Source organism: Tachyglossus aculeatus, chromosome 6 (genome assembly GCF_015852505.1).
Source record: "Tachyglossus aculeatus isolate mTacAcu1 chromosome 6, mTacAcu1.pri, whole genome shotgun sequence".
Lineage (NCBI taxonomy): Eukaryota > Metazoa > Chordata > Mammalia > Monotremata > Tachyglossidae > Tachyglossus > Tachyglossus aculeatus.
Window position 1 is genome coordinate 44,482,130 of NC_052071.1, and position 20,038 is coordinate 44,502,167.

General features: G+C 44.1%; 1 protein-coding gene across 1 annotated transcript in view; it reads left to right on the forward strand.

The window, feature by feature from the left end:
* Positions 1-3,136: 3,136 nt before the first annotated feature.
* The window catches only part of LOC119930037 (exocyst complex component 1-like), an 88,644-nt gene continuing 71,742 nt past the window's right edge, over positions 3,137-20,038 (forward strand). The window contains exons 1-3 of the mRNA XM_038748461.1: positions 3,137-3,260; positions 5,267-5,397; positions 15,639-15,798. Of these exons, the coding sequence (XP_038604389.1) occupies positions 3,137-3,260; positions 5,267-5,397; positions 15,639-15,798 (415 nt within the window). The remainder of the gene's footprint in view (positions 3,261-5,266; positions 5,398-15,638; positions 15,799-20,038) is intronic.

Consider the following 20,038-nt stretch of genomic DNA (forward strand, 5'->3'; position numbering starts at 1 on the left):
CTCTGACTGGAGGTAAATGTCGGCAGTTTCCTGTCTCTGCCCACCCCCAGGACTTCTTTTCAGTTTCACCATTAAGAGACTTCAGACTTCCTGTTTGGTGGGTGTTTTGGTTTTTTCTTTTCTTTTAGTATAAATCTCTTAGGTTTTTTTTTAAAAAAAGCTATTTCCTGTATTCAGACTTCTTGCTGCTAAAAAAAACAAACCCAGTTCAATTCTCGGCAAGGCCCCGACTGGTAACATCTCCAAATCTTCTTCCAAATCTTGCCTTTTTATTTTCCCACTCTCCTCCCTATAAGCTTTCCACCTTCCCCTTCCCTCCCCACCACCCAGTTCTCCTTCCCCTTTTCCCTGTGTATTCAACTGACCTCTCTCCACCTGGTTTAGGGAGGAACCTGTCTGGCTTGTGCATGATAACTTCCTAAATGCTTATCTATTACGAGCAGGTATGTACAGTAGAGGTGACGTTTCGGTGATAGATTTAAAGCCTAATCCAGGTCACGTCAGTGAACAGACAGACTCCGTAAGGGTAAGGAAGTGTTAAAATAGCCCCAGTTTAGGTGGCTTTTGCAACGAAGACTTAGGATGCAGCCGAGAACTGTCTTGTTAGGCCGCTTCAATATAACTGCTTCTCTTTACTTTGCAACTAGGTGCCGGTGGGATGGATGGTGATCCGGTGCTTGAAAGCCATCCGAGGGAATAATCCATTTGGCCTGAAGCCTGACCTCTATGATGCCTTTGATAAATTACTGGAGAAGTCAAGGATAGAATAGACTGAAAGCAGGCTATCGAGGAGTCAGACTCATCCATAAATTGCGTCCCATAGGTGAAGGAATTTTTACCAAAGACAAGATTTCATCCTCGCTAATAGGCCCGAACTTAGCATCTCAGTATCTCTCCCAGATTGGCTTATGTTTAGAGTTTCATTTCAGATACTGCACGACAACTTAGATGCATGTTTCCCATTTAGCTTAAGAAATTGCCAAACCCTCTTGGGAAGCTAAAGAATATTCTAATTTGGAAAAAAAAATAGTTTCTGCCTCATCTATTTGCTAAATTTCTTCCCTGGTGTTTTTTTATTGCTAAAGTCATTTGCGTGAGGCATCATTTTGACTTTCTAAGTGTGCGTCGGCTTTTGCTGATTGTTCCCCTTTGGACGGCTGCACCCTCTATTTGTGCCATGACAGTTCCTTGCTGGAGAGATGATTGTGTTTCCACTAAGAGATTATGATTTCAGGTGGGAAGGAAGCAACGGGAGCAACAAAGAGATGAAGTTCTGGGGAAGTACAATTTATTTTCTTCCAGGGTCCCCAGTAACAAGAAAATTGAAGTCTTGAAAATGCAGGGCATAGAAGGAAGATTGGCATCCAAACAGGATGTTTTGCCAAGGAGGGATTTGCTCGCTACCTCCCTGCATTGATTATTCATCCTTAAATGCCCTGCTTTCAATGGTCACGTCGTAGAATTTCAAATGAACCGTTCTGATGTTGCCGTGGTTCTCATAACCATCACTCTCGGCTTTTGGGAGTGCTTAATCCATCCCGGCTCTGCCACTTGTCAGCTGTGTGACTTTGGGCAAGTCACTTAACTTCTCTGTGCCTCAGTTCCCTCATCTGCAAAATGGGGATGAAGACTGTGAGTCCCCCATGGGACAACCTGATCACCTTGTAACCTTCCCAGTGCTTAGAACAGTGCTTTGCACATAGTAAGTGCTTAATAAATGTCATCATCATTATTATTATTATCATCCCAAAAAACGATTTGAAATCCTACCCCAGGAACATATTTTAGCTTTGCTGTGTAGACATGGCTTGTGGAAGGATTGTTAAACTTGTTTTAATAACATTTAATCTCCTATCCTGTATTCCCTGCTGTGGTAATCTTTACTCCCTTCCCAGTGAATGTCTGAGAAACCCACTTTTTTCCTTAGCCAAGCACTGTTTCCCTGGGGATTTTTTTTATGGTGTTTGTTAAGTAATTACCATGCGTCAAGCACTGTTCTAAGTGTTGAGGTAGATTCATTCATTCATTCAATCAATCATATTTATTGAGCACTTACTGTGTGCAGAGCACTGTACTAAGCGCTTGGGAAGTACAAGTTGGCAACATGTAGAGACGGTCCTTAGGTAGATGCAAATTCATCAGGTCAGAGAGAATCCCTGTCCCACACAGGGCTCAAAGTCTAAGTATTGTTTTCTCTCTGGGGAATCCTGTGTCCTCTTTTCCTTTTTATTTGAAGTTGGTCAGGACTGTTTTCTTTGAATCATACTTTTTCAGGTTTGTGATTCCCCAATTAAGCCTTCTTTTCCAGACTCTTTCCTTTCTGCTTCATCTTGGATCTCTTGGATACCCTTGGATCTCTAACCTTTGGGCACTTGGTATTCATCCCACCCTCAGCCTCACAGCACTTATATACATATCTCTAATTTATTCATATTAATGTCTGTCTCCCCCTCTAGACTGTAAGTTTAATGTGGGCAGGGAATGTGTCTACCAACTGTACGCTCTCAAGTGCTTAGTACAGTACTTTGCACACAGTAAGAGCTCAATAAATACCATTGGCCGATCGATTGATTGGTTGACTAATTTGAGAGAGTGCTACTTGCTCTGAGGAAAGATAACATTTCCTCACCTACCTCATGAGTAGCAGGCCTGCCACATAACATCCTTTCTTATTTTTATTCTTCCAAGAAAAAAAGGATGACCTCTGAGACTCAAAGTGGCCTCTAACAGTCTCTTATGAAACAGCGAATGATTGGGGTCTTTTTCTGTAGAAAAGAATGGGGAAGAAGAGTGATAGGAGATATCACTAAGCAGTCAACAGTAAAGGAAGATCAGTCAGTGCTATCTACTGAGCATTTACTCTGTGAGAGTACTGGACTAAGCCCTTGGAAATGTACAAAGACTAAGCAGTAGCCTCAGGAAGAAGACATTTTAGAGAGTCAATCTGTCTCTGCCACTTCTGGGCCCCTTCTCTGCTTCTCCAGCCCTTTTCTCTGAGACCAGTATCATTAAGAAACCTCCAAACCCTTTCTTCTCATCCGCCCGTTTCCAGGCAGGCTCAGATGCGGATAGTAGAGGATCCAGGTCCTTTCTCTCCCCTCTCTGATCCTCTCTCTCCTCTTTCTTGTAGCCCATCATGGCTTCCACTTGGAATATACTACAGAGAGATGTCTTCACCCCTTCGGGTGAAAAACTTCTGGAAATAGCCCATGTTTGGAAGACTGGGAAGAAAAAAAAGACCGCGGTACTCTGTATCATAGGTAAGTATCCTGATGCATGGATGGAATGGAAAGTGCTCTGGTGCTTAGAGCAGTGCTTTGCACATAGTAAGAGCTTAACAAATGCCATTATTATCCTTATTATTATTATTATTATTAAAAAGTCAGCGGTGAGAGGGATGTTGCTTTAGAGACTTAGATCACTGTGACTGGGAAGTCAGCAAGGAAATATGAAAGCCACATAGCGTTGACAGAGTGAAGGAATGGGAGTCAAGAATGCTGACTGGTCACTATATGACTATGACCAAATCTCTTAATTTCTCTGGGCCTCAGTTCCCTCAACTATATAACAGGGATAATATATCCCTGCCTCTCCCTATCTCACAGGAATATCGAGAGGGCAAATGGTGAATGCAGAGCTTTGAAATAGGGAGGTAAAATTAATCGACCAGTCAGTGGTATTTATAGAGCACTTACTGTGTGCAGGGCACTGACTACGCATTTGATAAATGGTGAAGTTATTAATGAGAAACACTGTTATTAGTGATTATGACCATCTGATCTGGCCACCTTGATTTTTGCCTTGCTCTTTTTGAGAGTCAGTCTTGCCTCAGAGGCCTGGCTCATTTCCATTTGTCCCTCTGGATTTCCTAGGAGATCGTGCAGTGTTGCATCCCTCAGTTCAGTATACAACTCAGTTCAGGTAAAAGACTCAAGATTTTTCCTTTGGTAATAATAATAACAATATTAAAAATCACAGCATTCAAGTGCTAATTATGCACCACTTTACTTTGCACTGGAGTAGAAATGAAGTCAGGTGAGACACAATTCCTGTCCTGCATGGGGCTCGCTGTCTATGAGGAACTGAATCCCCATTTTACACATGAAGAAACTGAGGCCCAGAGAAATGATGAAGCAGGAAGGCCTCGTGGATAGAGGTTGGGCCTAGGAGTCAGAAGGTCCTGCCAATCCTAGTTTCACATCTTGTCTGCTGTATGACCTTGGAAAGGTCACTTAACTTCTCTTGCCTCAGTTCCCTCATCTGTAAAATAGAGATGCAGACTGTGAGCCCCATGTGGAACAGGGACTGTGTTCAACTTGATTACCTTGCAATCAAGTAGCAAAATAGCATGGTTCAGTGGAAAGAGCATGGGCTTAGGAGTCAGTGGTCATGGGCTCAAATCCCAGCTCCGCCAATTGTCAGCTGTGTGACTTTGGGTAAGTCACTTCACTTCTCTGTGCCTCAGTTCCCTCATCTGTAAAATGGGGATTAAGACCGTGAGCCCCCCGTGGGACAACCTGATCACCTGGTAACCACCCCAGCGCTTAGAACAGTGCTTGGCGCATAGTAAGCACTTAATAAATGCCATCATCATCATCATTATCTACCCCAGTGCATAGAGCAGTGCTTGACACATCATCATCAATCATATTTATTGAGCACTTACTGTGTGCAGAGCACTGTACTAAGCACTTGGGAAGAACAAGTTGGCAACATATAGAGACAGTCCCTACCCAACAGTGGGCTCACAGTCTAAAAGGGGGAGACAGAGAACAAAACCAAACATACTAACAAAATAAAATAGAATAGATATGTACAAGTAAAATAAATAAATAAATAAATAAATAGAGTAACAAATATGTACAAACATATATACATATATACAGGTGCTGTAGGGAAGGGAAGGAGGTAAGATGGGGGGGATGAAGAGGGGGATGAGGGGGAGAGGAAGGAAGGGGCTCAGTCTGGGAAGGCATCCTGGAGTAGGTGAGCTCTCAGTAGGGCCTTGAAGGGAGGAAGAGAGCTAGCTTGGCGGATGGGCAGAGGGAGGGCATTCCAGGCCCGGGGGATGACGTGGGCCGGGGGTCGATGGCGGGACAGGCGATAACGAGGTAAGACACATAGTAAGTGCTGAACCATACTTGACATATAGTAAGCACTTAACAAATGCTATTATTATTATTATTATTATTATTATTGTTATCTGCTTTTCCCATCTTCATCACTCCAAGTCACACATTCCCTGGTTTTTGACTTTCCTTCTTAGTGGGTGCCAGTCTGCCTATGCAATTGTTCCTGGTGAAAGTGAGAAGGGCAGATAGAGGTGAGCAGTATAAGAGGACTGACAAGTGGCCCTTGAAAGACCTGAAGCTGGTAGATGGAAAGCAAGCCAATCAGGTATTGTACCAGAGACAACTGTTTCTTAAATGACGAGGAGGAATGTAGAGTCCTCCAGAGGTAATGACTAGATTGAAAAGCAGCGTGGCTTAGTGGACAGAGCATAGAGGATAGTGGATAGTGGGAATCAGGAGGACCTGGGTTCTGCTGTGTGACCTTGGGCAAATCACTTAACATCTCTGGGCCTCAGTCACCTCATCTGTAAAATGGGGATTAAAAGTGTGAGCCCCAGGTGGGACAGGGACTGGGTTCAACCTGATTAACTTGTAGATACCCTAGTGATTAGAACAGAGCTTGGCACATAGAAAGTGGTTAACAAGACCTTCCCATTATGAGCCCACTGTTGGGTAGGGACTGTCTCTATATGTTGCCAACTTATACTTCCCAAGCGCTTAGTACAGTGCTTTGCACACAGTAAGCGCTCAATAAATATGATTGATTGATGCAGCGTGGCTCAGTGGAAAGAGCACGGGCTTTGGAGTCAGAGGTCATGGGTTCAAATCCCGGCTCTGCCACTTGTCAGCTGTGTGGCCTTGGGCAAGTCGCTTCACTTCTCTGGGCCTCAGTTACCTCATCTGTAAAATGGGGATTAAAACTGTGAGCCCCCTGTGGGACAACCTGATCACCTTGTAACCTCCCCAGCGCTTAGAACAGTGCTTTGCACACAGTAAGCGCTTAATAAATGTCATTATAAAAAAAAAGCCAGCCTGACCCTGCAGTGTGAATCTATAATAATGTGGATTATTATTAGTAATGATTATAATAATAATGACAATATTGGTTAAGTGCTTACTCCGTGGCAAGCACTATTCTAATATACAAATTAAACAGTCCCTGCCTCACATGGGGCTTATAGTCTAAGTAGGAGAGAACAGGCATTGAATCCCGATTTGACAGAAGAGGAAGATGAAGCCTGGAGAAGTTAAGTGACTTGCCCAAGGTCACACAGCAAACTGGCAGAGGCAGAATTAGAACTCAGATCCTCTGACTCCCAGGCCTGTTTTCTTTCTAGTAGGCTACACTGCTCCTGAGGAATTACATGGTTAGGAGAACTGAGGAGGGCTGATATGAGATGGGAGAGGAAATGTGGGTTCTCCCCACTGGCACACTTTTTCAGGTCTGGACCCTAATGCTCAGGCCCGTTCGGAGGTCTCATTAATGCAACAGACTGCAAATCAGCTTCAGAAATCTTTTGGGAATGGACCCACAGCTCCTTTCACTTCCTATGACTCCACTGCATGAGAAGAATCAGTCCACTCTGTTTGGACCTCCCTTTGATGAGTCTGTTGCTTCTGTGTGTGGAAACCACCCCCAAAATATTGTCTCCGGTCCTCCCTCATTGTAAAACACTCAGTGAGCCCATATTCTAAACTGCATCCTCCAGAGGAACCCATAAACCCAGCTAGGGTGGAATTGATACCTGGGTGAATTTCAGCTTCTTCAAAAGATGGGATTCATATTTATGAGGGGATTGGAAGCTGCAGGCCCCTGAGTCTTGCAAGCTCATTAAGCAACCTCCCAACAACCGTACTGGTGATAAATTCTCCCCAGGCCGGGAAGGATTAATCTATCCAGAAGCCCTTTGTCTCCACTATGTAAAACCAGGCGGGAGGCAGGAAGCATGCATCACTTAGTGGTGTTTGGACAGCCCCTGCAGTAAAGTGAAGGGTAACTGAGTCAATAAAGTGTTGGTAAATACGGCTTCATTAGGAATAAGAGAAAAAGACATGTTACCTCCAATAAAGCTTTTCCCCCTTTGACCAATAGGAACTTCCCAGAGGAAGATTTCAAGCTGTACTGAACGGCTAATGAGATAAGCATAAGCATAAGCAATGAGATAACGGCTTAGAGAAGCAGTGGAAAGGGCCCGGGCTTTGGAGTCAGACGTCATGGGTTCGAATTCTGGCTCAACCACAAGTCTGCTGTGTGACCTTGGGCAAGTCACTTAACTTCTCTGAGCCTCAGTTCCCTCATCTGTAAAAATGGGGATTAAGACTGTGAGCCCCACGTGGGACAACTTGATTACATTGTATCCCCCCAGCGCTTAGAACAGTGTTTTGCACATAGTAAGCACTTAACAAATGCCATCATTATTATTATTATTATTATAAGGACTATAAAATGAGGCTTCTATTCAGACATCTTCCCTCTGGAGTTCTGTCCTCTGCCTCCCTGCTCCTTCTGTTGACATGCCCATCAGCAAATTTCAGCTGCCGGGTTGGTTAAGAGAAGGAAGTGTGGCCTACTGGAAAGAGGATGGGCCTGGGACACAGAGGACACGGGTTCTCATTTTGGCTCTGCCGCTTCCTTGCTTTATGGTCTTGGACCACTCGGCTTCCCGTTGTCTCACCTTCCTCATCTGTAAAATGGGGATTCAAAACCTGTTCTCCATTCTAGACTGTGAGCCCCGTGCAGGAGAGGGCTGGATTGTCTTGTAAATCCTGTAAGATTGTCTTGTAAGTGCTTATGCATACCACTGCTTAGAAAAGCAGAGTGGTTCAGTGGAAAGAGCATGGGCTTGGGAGTCAGAGGTCATGGGTTCTAATCCTGGCTCTGCCAATTGTCAGCTGTGTGACTTTGGGCAAGTCACTTAACTTCTCTGTACCTCAGTTACCTCATCTGTAAAATGGGGATTAAGATTGTGAGCCCCCCGTGGGACAATCCGATCACCTTGTAACCTCCCCAGCGCTTAGAACAGTGCTTTGCACATAGTAAGTGCTTAATAAATATCATTATTATTATTCTCTGTGCCTCAATTACCTCATCTGGAAAATGGGGATTAAGACTGTGAGACCCATGTGGGACAACCTGATTACCTTATATCTCCCCCAGTGCTTAAAACAGTGCTTGGCACATAGTAAGCACTTAACAAATACCAAAATTATTATTAACAAGTACTATTATGATTATTATGCCCTAGTCTGTGCTGAAAAAGCAAAGTCTTTCCTGCTCTGGCATTGGCACGGTCAGAGGGTGGGAACTGGTGAGACTTAGGAGTCCTTTATGTGCTCTTTACTAGTCAAGATGGGAATACTGCAGAATCTAGCACATGCCAATGGTCTCTGGGCCCTTTGCCTTTCCTTGGGGAAAGGCCACGGATATAAAAACTTTAAAATATGAAAGCCCATAACCCAGACTAATAAAGGAAAAGGTCCCTGCAAATATATGCAGAACAATGAATCTCCTTCAGGAGCAGCTGGGATATGTTTTGCAAGATGCACCTTGTGTTTGGGCTTTCTACTTCCATCTTTAGAGCGATTTTCTTAAGATGTCCAGGGAGGGTACATAGCTCACTGTAAAGTGATTAAACTATTCAGGTTTTGAGACAGGTATTTGGAGCTTCTCTGAGGTCCACTAATTTTGAATCCAAAGTGGGAAACAGCGTGGTCTAGTAGAAAGAGCACAGGCCTGAGAGTTAGAGGACCTTGGTTTTAATCCCAGAAATGTTTTGTGACCCTGGATGGGTCACTTAACTTCTCTGGGCCTCGGTTTCCTTAGTGGTAAAATGGGGAATTCAAAACCTGTTCTTTTTTTATGGTATTTGTTAAGCACTAACTATGTGGCAAACACTGTTCTAAGAGCTGGGTTAGATACAACTTAATTAGGTCGGACATGGTCCCTGTCCCTTGGGGGGCTCACAGTCTAAGTAGGAGGGAGAACAAGAGAACTGAGGCACAGTAATTTGTTCTAGTCACACAGCAAGCAATTGGCAGAGCCGGGATTTTGAACCCAGATCCTCTGACTTCCAGGACCACGGTCTTTCCACTAGGCCATGCTGCTTCTTCCTACTTAGAGTGTGAGCCCCACGGGGGGGGGACAGGGACTGTGTCCAATCTGATTAACTCATATCTACCCCAGAGCTTATTTGACACATAATAAGTGCTTAACAAATATAATAATAATAATAATATTTGCATGAGGAACTTCAGTTTGGTTTCTCCGGCGGCCCATCTAGCAGCTGCTATCAGAAGCTCTCAGTCTTTGTTCATCTACACAGCTTGCCCAACCTTCATCAACATGCAGAGGATGCAGTTAATAGATGTGGGGGTCAGCCGCTGCCGTTTGCAGTGTCAGGTTAATTTCACCAAGAGGTTCTTTGGAAACAGAGAACTCTGAGGGGAAAAAAATCTGCTTTGGTTGCTGACAGCAAAAAAGCAGATCCGCCTATGACAAGAGGTCTCACGAGTATCTCTGAGGATGAGATTAAGTATTCAGGAGATTACACAGGGCTTGCTGGAGCCCCCTGGTAAAATGAAACTTGGGTGAAAGGGAGGGAGGAAAAATCCAGGTCATCATTTTTCTTTAAAGGACAGGGAGGAAGCACTGGGGAATATCTGCCTTTTTCCGGCTTCAGAGAGAGGTCAGATGACCTCACAAGTTATCTGGTGGGCGGGAGGGGGTTCGGAGGAACTTAAAGCCGGGGGATGTTCTTACCAGAACAACAGGCAGAGGATTAATATATGGACACAAAAGAAGATTTCCCAAAGACAGAAAAGATATATGAATCAGTAGTGTGTGTACCGAAGAAGCAGACCCTAGAGCTGAGACCATGTAGAAAGTAAATGCCTAAGGCTTATTAGTCAACCAGTCAGTGGTATTCACTGAGCACTTACTGTGTGCAGAGAACTGTACTAAGTGCTTGAGAGAATATAATAAAGTTGGTAGATGCGTTTCTTGCCCACAAAGAGCTTATAGCCGAGAGGAGGTTAACACAGTAGTGGCTAATCTACAGAGAAGGAGCTTAGCTTAGTGAAAAAGGCACAGCTTGGGAGTCAGAGGTCGTGGGTTCTAATCCCGGCTCTGCCACTTGTCAGCTGTGTGACCTTGGGCAAGTCACTTCACTTCTCTGGGCCTCAGTTATCTCATCTGTAAAATGGAGATGAAGATTGTGAGCCCCACCTGGGACAACCTGATTACCTTGTATCTACCCCAGCGCTTAGAACAGTGTTTGGCACTTAGTAAGCGCTTAACAAATACCAACATTATTATTATTAATCTGTGGTTTTTGTAGTGCTGAAGTGTGTCCCAGGAGAGGTAAGGCAACCTTGAATGTCTGCATCTTTCTCAGTCTCCATCCCACTTAGTTACACCCAGCTTTCTGGGGTTATGGGGTTAAGTCCCTGATGAACTCCACGATCAGCCAAAACTCATGTTTAGACCACAGACTTCTCCAATCCCTTGAGTGTGCTCAGAGCAGTTCTTCCAGCAACAGCTCTTGTTCTATCCAGGTATACAAACTTTGTTGCAAGAAAGTTCCCTAATTCTCAAGCAGCGTTTTATCCAAAACACCTCGTGATCATGTGGGTTATTGAAGACCTGAGTGCCCCAGTTCTAGGAGCAAGACACAGGGGAAAAAGAAAATGGGATAAAAACAGAAACTCTTCAATTCCCTTGATGGAGTGATCTGGTCTCAGATAGTCTATTATTCCTTCTCAAGTAGAGTAGAGGCAAGCGTGTAAAGTCCGTTAAGATTGCTGTTGGCTGGGAACATGTCTCCCTACTCTGGTGTATTATACTTTCATCATCATCATCATCAATCATATTTATTGAGCGCTTACTGTGTGCAGAGCACTGTACTAAGCGCTTGGGAAGTACAAATTGGCAACATATAGAGACAGTCCCTACCCAACAGTGGGCTCACAGTCTAAAAGGGGGAGACAAAGAACAAAACCAAACATACTAACAAAATAAAATAAATAGAATAGATATGTACAAATAAAATAAATAAATAGAGTAATAAATATGTACAAACATATATACATATATACAGGTGCTGTGGGGAAGGGAAGGAGGTAAGATGGGGGGAATGGAGAGAGGGGTGAGGGGGAGAGGAAGGAAGGGGCTCAGTCTGGGAAGGCCTCTCCCAAGAGTTTAGGACAGTTCCCTCAGAATTTAGTATAGTGCTTGGCACGTAGAAAGACTTTAACAAATACAATAATAATTATTATTATGTTATTCACTTTGCTCGTTGTGGGCAGAGAACGTGACTACCAGCTCTATTGTACCGCATTCTCCAAAGTGCTTAGGACAGTGCTCTGCACATAGTAAGTGCTCAGTAAATAGCATTGATGATGATGAGTTTCTTTTAAGGTTACCAGGAGTGGGTAGACTCAGAGCTCAGCACAGGTAAAAACTAACCGTTTACTTGTTCTGTTTTCCATACCCTTCCTGAAGCCAGCATTCTGTTGGCTTTTTCTGCCGCCACAATTCATGTTAGTTTCCTTGGATTATTGGCACCCAGGGAGCTGAGACTAAGCCTGTTTTATGTTATAGGTTCCATATGAGTCCCAGATAGTAGATATTTTTGATGATGATGGGTTGGTGACTAAGATCAACCTCTATTCTTTACCAATAACCTCAATGTCTCCCATTGGGATCTGTTGTTAGGGCCAAGTAACTACTACTACTAATAGTAATAATGATGGCATTTGTTAAGCACTTACTATGTGCAAAACACTGACTATCAGCAGCTCAACCTTCTGATGCCAATCTCATTCCAGATAAGCATGGTTTCTAAAATAAAATTTCATTTCTGGAGTTTCTCGTTTGATGGGGAAAAAAAGTCCTGATTTATGTTACCAAGTCCAGGTTTCTTAGACCGTATTGTCTTTTAGAACAGGTAGCAGGAATATAACTCATAACCTTTGTATGATTTAGTCACGGGAGAGATTCTGATTGTCTGAGTGACTTGGTAATGGTCTTCTGGCCACAACTTAATTTTCATCCAGTAGTTGTGAATTTTTTAGACTTATTTTCCTCAAAATTAAAATTATGACATCCCAAACCTGGAATTGAGTTATACTAGCCAGAGCAAGAAGGATTATTTTTCAAAACTAAATAAGGGCTATGGATCCTAAAATCCAGGGAAACCAAAAGTGGTATTCCTGCTTTCCACTGCCAAGGCCAGAAGAGTTTGTAGCTGGGGCTTTCTAGCTGAAAGGAAGGTAATCTCAGGACATATTTGAATTGAGGGGACTGGAGAAAGAATAGAACTCAAGTTCCCTTCCCTGACTGAAACTCAATTACATTCAGGTTTAGGAATGGAGGATAATTGACTAAACAATTTTTAATTACTCACAAGTGTCTAGGAAACTCTCTTGCCTGGTCTCATTAGTGCAGGAGGAAAAACAGGGATGTCACTTTCCTCACAGAATATTAATCACTTGAGTTTGTCCAGGGTGCTTTCTCCATCTCAGTACCTAACCTCCAGATTTATTCAATCGTATGCCAGCAATCTCTTCAATAGTGAACACCTGATGAAGCAGAGAGCAGCAGTGTGGCAGTCCAGCACTTAGAACAGTGCTTCCAGCGCTTAGAACAGTGCTTTGCACATAGTAAGCACTTAACAAATGCCATTATTATTATTATATTATAGTGGAAAGAGGAATCTCAGCTCTACCAATTTCTTGCTATGGGACCGTGGGCAAGTCACTTCACCGCTCTGTGCCTCAGTTGCCTCATCTGTAAAATGGGGATTAAACCCACCTCCCACCAACTGAGATGGTGAGCCCCATATAGGACAGGGATAGTGTCAAACCTGATCTACTGGTATCTACTCCACCACTTAGAATGGTGTTTGACACGTAGTAAGCACTTAACAAATACCATAAAAAAAAATGCCTAGGCCAGAAATTAACTTGTGGAGAATTTAATTTTTCACATTCCTATTGTTGAAAACTGGTTGGGCTGGGATGGTAAACCAAGATTTCAAGTTCAAACCACAGGTTTCAACTCCATCTTCAAGTTTAGAGTGAAATTGACTGCTTTCTTGCTGAAAGTCAGCTCCTCTCTCCTCCTGCTTCCCCTCCTTCCATTACCAAAATCTTCCATTTCCAAAACTGGATTTCTCTTGTATATTAAAAATGACAAGAAGCTCATAAACACCCCATCCAAACACCTTTGGGAGATATTACTGTAAATTAATCTCAAATATAGGGGAGTAGCATGGCTTAGTGAGGAAAGCACTTGCCTGGGAGTCAGGAGGACCTGGGTTCTAATCCCGGCTCCTCCGCTTGTCTGCTGAGTGAACTTGGGCAAGTCACTTCACTTCTCTGGGCCTCTGTTACCTCATCTGGAAAAATGGGGATTAAGACTTTGAGCCCCATGTGGGACAGGGGTAATGACCAACCTGATTAGTTTGTATCTACCCTAGCGCTTAGAATAGTGCTTGACACATAGCAAGAGTTTAACAAATACCATCATCATCATCATTACCCACCCAAGAGAGATAAGCAGGCTCTGACCTAGAGACACTTATTTGTGTTTTGGGGGAAGAAATAGAATTCAAGTTTTCCATGTGGTGTGAATTCAGAATGCCAACCGTGCTCTAACGAAGAAACGGGGACTCTTCCACAACTAGGATGACCCCATCAATGAGGCAGCTCAGATTTAAATTCTGCCCTGGGATAGACTAATGTTGACTCAGCTGACCCACTGAATGACATAACCTGAAGACTTCTTTTTTTTTAATGATACTTAATAACTTAATGAGTGCCAAGCACTGAACTAAGTGCTGGGGTAGATAGAAGGTAATCACGTTGGGCACAGTCTTTGTCCCACATGGGGCTCATGGTTTAAGTAGCAGGGAGTAGGATTTAATTTCCATTTCACAGATGAGGAAATTGAGACAGAGAGATGTTAAGTGAGCCCTGATGTGAAACAGGGACTGTGTCCAAACTAATTAGCTTATATTTGCCCCAGCGCTTAGTACAGTGCCTGGTATATATTAAGCACTTAACAAAAGCCACAATTATTATTATTATTATCAATATTGTCATTGTTACTATTATTTGCCCAAGATCACACAGCAGACAATTAGTGGAGCTGGAATTAGAATGTGCTCTTTCCACTAGGCCAAAGCAGAAATTAAATCTAAAACTCAGAGTGATGGGCTCATCCTCAGCGTGAAGAGTCCCCTTTGTTTTGTAGGAAGGGAACCTAGAAGAAGAAAACCGAATTTCTGTTGAAAGGGATGACTGTACATTAAAAATGAAATCTCCCACACCACCCAAACACTTACTCCTCACCCTCCTCCTCACCCTCGGCTTCCAGGCTGTCCATCACCTCGCCCCCTCCTACCTCACCTCCCTTCTTTCCTTCTACAGCCCAGCCCGCACCCTCCGCTCCTCTGCCGCTAATCTCCTCACCATGCCTCGTTCTCGCCTGTCCCGCCATCAACCCCCGGCCCACGTCATCCTCCGAGCCTGGAATGCCTCCCTCCGCCCATCCGCCAAGCTAGCTCTCTTCCTCCCTTCAGGGCCCTACTGAGAGCTCACCTCCTCCAGGAGGCCTTCCCACACTGAGCCCCTTCTTTCCTCTCCCCCTCGTCCCCCCCTCCATCCCCCCAACTTACCTCCTTCCCTTCCCCACAGCACCTGTATATATGTATATATGTTTGTACGTATTTATTACTCTATTTATTTATTTTACTTGTGCATATCTATTCTATTTATTTTATTTTGTTAGTATGTTTGGTTTTGTTCTCTGTCGCCCCCTTTTAGACTGTGAACCCACTGTTGGGTAGGGACTGTCTCTATATGTTGCCAACTTGTACTTCCCAAGCGCTTAGTACAGTGCTCTGCACACAGTAAGCACTCAATAAATATGATTGATTGATTGATTGATTTAGAAGGCCACTTTGTAGTTACAGATCTGACATCATCCTTCCTAGACTGGCATGGAGCAATCCCTTTAAGGTCTTAATTCTTCTGGACCTGGGAATGTGACCCAAAAATAGTGATTTGATATTGTCAAAATATCAACATTTACCAAGCAACAACACCAATAGCATTGGTTAAGCACTATGTGCCAAACACTATACAAAGAGCTGGGGTAGATACAAGACAATCAGTGGAGACACAGATTCTGCCTCACATGGAACTCAGTCTGAGGGTACAAGAACATGCTGCTCCTCTATAAATGAGATTAATTTTACAGTGATATCTCCTGAAGATGTTTGGGTGATGTGGGAGATGTTATTTTTAATGAGCTTCTTGTCATTTTTAATGTATAGTCATCCCGTTCAACAGAAATTCAGTTTTCTTCCTTTAGGTTCCCTTCCTCTCCCTCTGGACTAATGCCAGCCTTTGGGATGTGTACGCGTACACAATCTAACATATGTCGTCTCCCAAAAATATCCGTGTTACACGATGCGAGTGCGACTGGACTTTCCCAGTCACTTAATGTGGCTGCTTTGTGCCCAGGAGGATTCTGAGTTTTTGTGCTCCTTCCATGGCACCTAGGAAACTCCCGAATTTGATCTGCAGTTCGATAAGATCTACAAATGGACAGCCGGCAGCTCTGATGAGAAGAACACGCTCCTCCGCTGCTTGTGGAAGCTGAACAAGCGTCACCTCTCGGGCAGGATTGCATTTATCAATGTTCCCTTGGAATCGGTGGAAGGTAATTATGGCACGTTGCCACGAGGACGGGTGAGTGGCACTTTTCCAAAAGTCAAATGCGTTCTCTGATTCTCGCCCGTTTGCTGTGCTCGGAAAACATCTCCTTTGCCTTTCGATTAGCTCTTTCTCAATTCTGTCTGCAGCCAAAACAGGGGAAATAGAACTAGAGCTTCTGCTTTTTGATAATAATAATAATAACAATAATAATAATAATAATAATAATGTCATTTGTTAAGCGATTACTAGGTGCAAAACACTGTTCTAAGTGCTGGGGAGGATACAAGTTGATCAGATTGTCCCACGTGGGGCTCACAGTCTTCATCCCCATTTTACAGATGAGGTAACAGGCACAGAGAAGTGAAAAGTGATTTGCCCAAAGTCACACAGCTGACAAGTGGAGGAGCCGGGATTTGAACCCATGACCTCTGACTCCCAAGCCCATGCTCTTTCCACTGAGCCATGCTGCTCTGGGCTCCTTGGTGTCTGGAATCTGAGCTCAGAACTTTTGGATTCCTTTTGGAAAATCCTGGACACCAGTTGTGGTCCTAGCAGTGGTGATTGTCACTCAAATATGAGACAGTTTTGTATCCCCTCCCGGCTGGGAAAACAGGTCAAAGCATTGAAATAAGGGAGCAGCCCCATTCATTCGGTGTGTACTATGTATCCAGGAAACAGTGTGGTTAACTTATAGTTCATACTCTATCCTAATCCTCCTCGACCTCTCAACTGCCTTCGACACTGTGGACCACCCCCTTCTCCTCAACACGCTATCCAACCTTGGCTTCACAGACTCCGTCCTCTCCTGGTTCTCCTCTTATCTCTCCGGTTGTTCATTCTCAGTCTCTTTTTCAGGCTCCTCCTCCCCCTCCCATCCCCTTACTGTAGGGGTTCCTCAAGGTTCAGTTCTTGGTCCCCTTCTGTTCTTGATCTACACTCACTCCCTTGGTGACCTCATTCGCTCCCATGGCTTCAACTATCATCTCTACGCTGATAACACCCAAATCTACATCTCTGCCCCTGCTCTCTCTCCCTCCCTCCAGGCTCGCATCTCCTGCTGCCTTCAGGACATCACCATCTAGATGCCTGCCCACCACCTAAAACTCAACATGTCCAAGACTGAACTCCTTGTCTTCCCTCCCAAACCCTGCCCTCTCCCTGACTTTCCCATCACTGTTGACGGCACTACCATCCTTCCCGTCTCACAAGTCCGCAACCTTGTTGTCATCCTCGACTCCGCTCTCTCATTCACCCCTCAAATCCAAGCCGTCACCAAAACCTGCCGGTCTCAGCTCCGCAACATTGCCAAGATCCGCCCTTTCCTCTCCATCCAAACCGCTACCCTGCTCGTTCAAGCTCTCATCCTATCCCATCTGGATTACTGTATCAGCCTCCTCTCCGATCTCCCATCCTCCTGTCTCTCCCCTCTTCAATCCATACTTCACACCACTGCCCAGATTGTGTTTGTCCAGAAACGCTCTGGGCATGTTACTCCCCTCCTCAAAAATCTTCAGTGGCTACCAATCAACCTACGCATCAGGCAGAAACTCTTCACCCTCGGCTTCAAGGCTGTCCATCATCTCTCCCCCTCACCTCACCTCCCTTCTCTCCTTCTACAGCCCAGCCCACACCCTCTGCTCCTCTGCCTCTAATCTCCTCACCATGCCTTGTTCTCACCTGTCCCGCCGTCGACCCCTGGCCCACATCATCCCCCTGGCCTGAAATGCTCTCCCTCCCCACATCTGCCAAGCTAGCTCTCTTCCTCCCTTCAAGGCCTTACTGTTAGCTCACCTCCTCCAGGAGGCCTTCCCACACTGAGCCCCCTCCTTCCTCTCCCCCTCCTCCCTCTCTCCATCCTCCCCGCATTACCTTCTTCCCCTCCCCACAGCACCTGTATATATGTATATATGTTTGTACATATTTATTACTCTATTTGTTTATTTATTTTACTTGTACATATTTATTCGATTTATTTTATTTTGTTAATATGTTTTGTTTTGTTCTCTGTCTCCCCCTTCTAGACTGTGAGCCCACTGTTGGGTAGGGACCATCTCTGTATGTTGCCAACTTGGACTTTCCAAGTGCTTAGTACAGTGCTCTGCACACAGTAAGTGCTCAATAAATATGACTGAATGAATGAATGAACAAGTACCATTAAAAAAAACAAACTGGAGAAGGGAAAAGGTCAGATCATTAGATGATCTGCTCCTTGAGACAGGGACTACTTCTCTTCTAGTGTGTAAGTCACCAAGCACCTGCTTTGCTCAGTAAAGCTGTTGTCATGATGATAACCTTCTGAACTAAGATCCTTTGCTCATCAAATAATTTTAGCAACCTCTCTGGTCATCATTCTGCTTAAATTGCCCCAAAACTGCAGTGGACTGGATAATACGGTCCCAGGTCATAGAGTCTTGCACAGTCCAGGCCTTTGTTTTGAAAACTGAACCCAGGCTTTTTTTTTCCAACAGGAATGCATCAGAATAAAGGCTTGGTATTTCTCATAGCTGGGGAGATGATAAGCACCAGGCGCCAGTGAGAGTCAAAAAACAGGAAAGCAAAACCCCTAAACTAGGAAAGATAAGTGGAGGAAGGAGGCTTTTTTTTTTTGGTTTAAGGACTTTCACCTGCCTCTGCTACCACCACTTGTTTTGATTTCTAACACTACTAGTAAACTATCGCAGAGATGCAGCATGGCCTAGTGGAAAGAACATGGGCTTGGAAGTCTGACGGCCGAGGTTCTAATCCCAGTTCCTCCAACTGCGTGCTGTGTGACCTTGGGCAAGTCACTTTGCCATGCCTCAGTATCCTCATCTGTAAAATGGGGATTCAAAACCTGTCCTCCTTCCCCCTTAGGCTGTACCCCATGTGGGACAGAAACTGTGTCTGGTCTGATCAGCTTGTATCTACCCCCATTTTAGAACAGTGCTTGACACATAGTAAGCACTTACCAAATGCCATAATTAATTATTATTATAATTTTATAGTCGTTGTAGTAGTAGTCGTAATAACATTAATTAAATGCCCACTAAGCTCAATGCACTTTGATTAGCACTTGGAAAGTACCAAATGAAGATGTGACATACATGCTCCCTGCCCACAAGGCACTTAACAAGACTTGAACAGGGGGAGAAGGACATAAATTGAATTACAAATATTTAATTAACACCTATACATAAATCAATTGACCATATTGAGTCTTGGAGTAATAGTAGGGATGGTGTTTATTAAGCACTTACCATATGCAGAGCACTGTACTGAACGCTGGGAGAGAATACACAGGTGAGAATTACCCATGGCCCCTGTCCCTCAGGGTTGGGGGCAGGAGGGACTGTGAGCCAGCTGTTGGGTAGGGACCGTCTCTATATGTTGCCAACTTGTACTTCCCAAGCGCTTAGTACAGTGCTCTGCACACAGTAAGTGCTCAATAAATACGATTGAATGAATGAATGAGGGCTCACAGCCTAAGAAGGCTAAGAAGGACTGAAGTAAACAATTCTAGGACTTTTCCGTGAAAGAAAATAAAAAAAAAACCACCTCTGGCCTTAGAAATAGTCTACTCCCATTGCTTATATGTAGTCTAGGAAAATCACCATCAATCAATCAATCATATTTATTGACAGCTTACTATATGCAGAACATTGTACCGAGTACTTGGGAGAGTACAAAATAATAAACAAGACACATTCCCTGCCCACAGTGAGTTTAAAGTCTAGAGGGGGAGACAGACATTAATGTGAATAAATAAATTATGGATAGATACATAAGTGTTGAGGTGCTAAGGAGAGGTGAACAAAGGGTGAAAATCCAAATATAAGAGCAACACAGATGAACCATCCATCAGGTTCATTTCAAGGGAGACAATTTGTGAGCTAGGACAGGAGGTGGGGCAGAACAATAATAATAATGATTATTGTATTTGTTAAGCGCTTACTGTGTGCCAAACAGTGGGGGTACATACAAGGTAATCAAGTTGGACATATGGGGCTCACACTCTTATCCTTATTTTACAGCTGGAGTAACTGAGGCCCAGAGAAGTAAAGTGACCTTCCCCAGGTCACACAGCAGATGTGGAATTCATGTTGACAGATTTGGTCGCCCAGGCCACTACTTCTCAGTCACCATTCTAGTCCCATTTTGCATTTACCTAGTGCTTTGCACTCACATTGTACAACCTTTGACCCCATTAGCCCTTACAAGTTAGTTGGAAGTTATGTTATCAAGTGTAGCAGTGATGGAAATACTAA